This window comes from Zootoca vivipara, chromosome 16 (assembly GCF_963506605.1).
Source record: "Zootoca vivipara chromosome 16, rZooViv1.1, whole genome shotgun sequence".
NCBI classification, from domain to species: domain Eukaryota; kingdom Metazoa; phylum Chordata; class Lepidosauria; order Squamata; family Lacertidae; genus Zootoca; species Zootoca vivipara.
Window position 1 is genome coordinate 28,793,054 of NC_083291.1, and position 5,009 is coordinate 28,798,062.

The following is a 5,009-nucleotide window of genomic DNA, read 5'->3' on the forward strand; positions in this document are numbered from 1 at the left end:
TTGCCTGATGGAGTCTCCCCCTCACAGTTCTTGTCTCAGTGCTTGTCTTCCTACGGCGTGGGCTCTCATGCAGTGCTTAATGTCATTGATGTATAGATTCCACTCAGAATTGCTTGTTTACATAATGCCCAATCGTTACTCTTCGTATACTATTAAATTTGCTTGAAGTCTGATTTTAAAAAAAACCACACAGACAAAGAAAAAACTTAATTATATGTGGTATTGCGAAATGGTAACCAATGTGCTTGAATCTTTCGCAATGTAGAAGTTTTAGCCTTGCCTCTCAGTAAACACAAAGAGGATAGTTTATTTACATGCGCAGTGCAGTCCTAATCTATGTACACAGGGACTCACCTATGTACAGGATTTCAGCCTTATTCTTGTGGCACCATGAAGACTACTAAAATTATTGAAGGATAGCCCACTTCATCAGATGTAGGTAACCAGCATCTGATTGTGCTGAGAAATCACTTAGTTTTTAAATTGCCACATGCCGCCCCACATTTCCTCATGTTGCAAGAGGTTTTAAGTATTTCTAAATAAAAGACTGGTCATCTCAATTTAGGGTTTTCTGTAGGGTAACAGAAACACATGCCAGCTCTTCACATTCCATAGCCATTTGTTTCATAGGACATAAAATGTGTAACAACTGCCCCTTGATCCATATCCAGGGCAACACTGAAACTTCACATATAAAGCCAGTGAGTTCAGCTCCCAATACCTAACTTCAAAAGTCTGAGATGTAGTGGGTTTCCATGGACCTAATTTTAGCTCTTAGGCTACATCGACCAGGTCAGCTATTGTAATTTGCCAGGCTGATACCAAGGGGGCACTGATACAGAAAAAACTGTTGTTGTTGATATTATTATTATTATTATTATTATTATTATTATTATTATTATTATTATTATATTTTACTTATACCCTGCCCACTCTGGGCGGCTCCAACAGAACAATAAAAACACAATAAAAGATCAGACATTACAAACTTCCCTAATTAGGGCTGCCTTCAGATGTCTTCTAAAAGGCAGATAGTTGTTTATTTCCTTGACATCTGATGGGAGGGCGTTCCACAGGGAGGGCGCCACTACCGAGAAGGCCCTTTGTTAGTATGTTATTTCCCCTCCCATAGCAAATAGCAGGGTGGGTGGGGAGGGAATGGTTTTCACAGGAAATATGGAACCTCCTCACATGCCAGGTCCTCCTGCAGTTGCTATTTACATAGACTTAAACCCTCCTTTCCCAGCCTGGTGCCCTCCAAAAGTTTTGGATTAGCCCCAACCAGTGTGACCAGTGTTCAGGGATGATGGGAGTTGTAGTCTTATCAGGAGGGGCACCAGGTTTAGGAAGACTGGTTTTAATTCATAGACCTTTGAGCTTTTTCATGCATCCTGCCCTCCCTTCTCATTTGGCCTTGGACCAAGGAAACAAGCAATATGACTGTGGGTTGAGCAACTCAAGAAAAGGTGCTGTTCCAAATAACAAAAGTCAGTCATGTGTCCATTACTCAAGAAGTTAAGCTGCTGGTGAGTCAGGAAGATTCCTGACCCCTCCTCAACTCTCACAAAACAAAAACTAGATTGTGTTCTGTTGAAATCTTATCTTCTGCATGTTCAGGGAGATAAATCATGTTAAATTTGTATTTCCCCATACTGTAACAACCCATTGTAACAGAAGTCTACCTCTTTCTTTTTATTCTCAGGTGATGACTCTTCAAATTCATTTACATAAAAGTCATGTGACACGGTTAGAGTATATAATACGCCCAGCTAAACTATTGGATCATACCGTAGTTGCTGCTGATCTGCCTGTAGAGACTTCTCAGCACCTTCAAGTTTGACTTGCCACCATGATGGCTGGAGGCTTAACAGATGCCAGTCCTTCTACTCCAGATGTTCAGCAGCTGGCTGACAAGGTAAGTAAATAAGCCCATTAAGACAATATATACAAGAATGTCATTGGCAAATTTATATTTGTATATAAATTAAACCAGTGTGGAAAATGCACCTTATTTAGTAGCTGTCATTCAATTGTGAAATAAGAATACCTGTTTATCTGGCCACATATTGCATGTGTTATTTCAGAATCAATAATCTCCCTTGACTCAAACTTTGGTGGAGCCAGTGACAATGGGCTATTCTAACTAATGGTGATGGGGATACACATACTCTTTGCTCTCCTGTCCTGCTACCTTGTGTCATCCACACAGGGACCAAATTTGGAAAACGAATATCAATGCTGATAGTCTCATGATTTCAGATTCCCTTCATTTTGTAAATAAAATGAAATGAAAATCCATAGGCGCTGTGGCAAAGAGTCTTGTGGCACCTCAGAGGTTATTATGGAATAGGTTTTTGTGACACCAGGCTTACAAACCGCTTGTGGCACAAATAAGGTGTTGTTGTTTTTCGACTCTAGCCTACAAAAACTTACTGCAGATGCCACGAGATTTTGTAGCTTTCTTTTGAAAGAATGCTATTTGTTCTAGGGGAACATGTTAATATTTTCAGAGTTGTTAGGTATGGCCAAATGTGTTGAGTCAGTCCATGCATTTTGACCGCAATGTCATATAGCCTTTTGTGCCATTGTTACTGCATTTCTTCTTCCTAAAAACTTCTATCTGAAGAAGTGTTTGGTTGCGTACAAAAATGCGGCTCTCTTGTAGTCAAGCAGGTTTGGCTTCTCTGGGAAGGGCAGCCATGAGTGTCCACCCGTGGCCTGAGATCAGAACTTGTCTTGAAACAGCGGCTGTTTCTGTACTTGTCCCAAATGGATTGGGGGTTTGCAAAATTTCTCAAACATAAAATGAGTAACGAGCAATGCAAATGCCCACCTTTTCCTATGGCTTTTGTTCAGTTCTTTGCTGTCCAAGCATGACAACTCTTCTTATTTTTAATTTCAGATGAAATCTCAGATAGAACAGAAGGAAAACAAGGTTTACACTGCTTTCACTGCTGTTGAGTACAAAACACAGGTGGTTGCTGGAACAAACTATTTCATTAAGGTCAGTGCTCCAACTGAGAAATGATCGGGAATTTTATTAATGAACTCTCTATTCTAAAAAGTCTACATGTTTAAAATTAGTTTTTATTGAAGCTCAATCAAACCATATACTGTGGACGCTCGGGTTGCAAACGTAATCTGTGCGGGAGGCACATTTGCAACCCGCAGCGTTCGCAACCCGCAGCGCTGCGTCTGCACATGCGCGGGTCACAATTCGACACTTCTGCACATGCATGAGCGCCAAAACCCAGAAGTAACCCGTTCCGGTACTTTCGGGTTTGGCGCGGTACACAACCCAAAAACACACAACCTGAAGAGTCTGTAGAATCATAGAGTTGGAAGAGACCACAAGGGCCATCCAGTCCAACCCCCTGCCAAGCAGGAAACACCATCAAAGCATTCCTGACAGATGGCTGTCAAGCCTCCGCTTAAAGACCTCCAAAGAAGGAGACTCCACCACACTCCTTGGCAGCAAGTTGCACTGTTGAACAGCTCTTACTGTCAGGAAGTTCTTCCTAATGTTTAGGTGGAATCTTCTTTCTTGTCTGTAGCTCCAGGTATGACTGTATATATTTGCTTTGAAGTATTAATTACTGAATACCTTTGCCATTTAAAACCACTTCATCAGGAAGCTCTTGCATCACTTTAAAAATAGACTGGCTTGCCTTTAGAGATGGACGTTCACTCGTCCTTCAAAATGAGAAAGGCTGTACTCTGGTGCTGTCTGTTGGGTTAGACACAGGTGGCGCTGTGGTCTAAACCCCTGAGCCTATTGGCTTGCTGATCAGAAGGTCGGAGGTTCGAATCCCTGCAACAGAGTGAGCTCCTGTTGCTCTATCCCAGCTCTTGCCAACCTAGCAGTTCGAAAGCATCCCAGTGCAAGTAGATAAATAGGTGCTGCTATGGCGGGAAGGTAAACGGCGTTTCCGTGTGCTATGGCTTCTGTCACTGTGTTCCATTGCGCCATAAGCAGTTTAGTCATGCTGGCGACATGACCCGCAAAGCTGTCTGTGGACAAATGCCGGCTCCCGCGGCCTGAAAGTGAGATGAGCACCACAAGCCCATAGTCGCCTTTGACTGGACTTAACCGTCCAGGGGTCCTTTTTTTTTTTTACCTAGTCCTTCCACCTTTTCATTTGGTTACTACAGTAAACCCCTGAAAAAGTTGTCCCTCTCACTGTGCGAAGCCGGCCAGTAGATTGTCCAGTCGATGGGTCTGTAAGCAATGTGCATTTCCTGTTTAACACAATTCTTTTTATGCAAGCTACTTTTGCCTTAAGTTCCAATCATCCCCCCCTCCCTCGACTAAAAGCTTCTCACAGGAGTAGCTAATTTGTGATTCTGCCGGCCACCTCCTTTTATAATCTCCCCAAACATTGAACTGTCTTGGCTGGGGCTGCTAGGAATTGGGAGTCCAACAGTAGCTGGAGGGTCACATTTTAGGATTGTTAATGTGAAATCGGGTAGTAATTAACATCGAACATTTTCACCCTGGCTCATTCTCTCTTCTCTACAGGTCGATGTTGGCCAGGGTGAATATTTACACTTGCGTGTATTCCAGCCCCTTCCTCACAAGAACGAAGTACCTTCTTTGACCGCTTACCAGGCTGGGAAGACGGCAAGTGATCCACTGAACTACTTCTAATGAGAAGTACCCCTTTTGCTGCCGTCTTGTGTTTTTTTAAAAAACAAATACAGGATGCAGACTGACATGTCAAAATCAGCTACAAATAAAACATCTCGTTTGGGAAGTTTTAGGTTGTGATTCTGCATTGTATTGTGTGTAATAGCAACGTTTATTCCTCGTACTCCTTTTCCACTAGTAAGACACAGGGTTAGAAAATGAATAGTAATATACTTTGTGCACTTACAGGCTTCCTGGAAAACAAGGCAAACGATAGCAGGTAGAGACACAATTTCATAATTTATCTCTCCAGAATTTAGGGATATGATTGTAGAGGCAACTACTAAACTGCATTTACCTCACACTCACGGGACCCACATAA

General features: G+C 42.4%; 1 protein-coding gene across 1 annotated transcript; it reads left to right on the forward strand.

Moving 5' to 3' along the window:
- Positions 1–1,688: 1,688 nt before the first annotated feature.
- LOC118075447 (cystatin-A1) lies at positions 1,689–4,754 on the forward strand. The gene is made up of 3 exons (XM_035097425.2): positions 1,689–1,915; positions 2,903–3,004; positions 4,520–4,754. Exons 1-3 carry the CDS (start codon positions 1,850–1,852, stop codon positions 4,646–4,648), a joined length of 297 nt encoding a protein of 98 aa, XP_034953316.2. The 5' UTR covers positions 1,689–1,849; the 3' UTR covers positions 4,649–4,754.
- Positions 4,755–5,009: the final 255 nt, after the last annotated feature.

Bases quoted from the DNA above. Each gene is read 5' to 3' on its own strand.
- LOC118075447 (XM_035097425.2), top strand. From the start codon at position 1,850: ATGATGGCTGGAGGCTTAACAGATGCCAGTCCTTCTACTCCAGATGTT. The intron at 1,916-2,902 runs GTAAGTAAATAA...TTTTAATTTCAG, and splicing joins TTCAGCAGCTGGCTGACAAG to ATGAAATCTCAGATAGAACA. The intron at 3,005-4,519 runs GTCAGTGCTCCA...TCTTCTCTACAG, and splicing joins GAACAAACTATTTCATTAAG to GTCGATGTTGGCCAGGGTGA.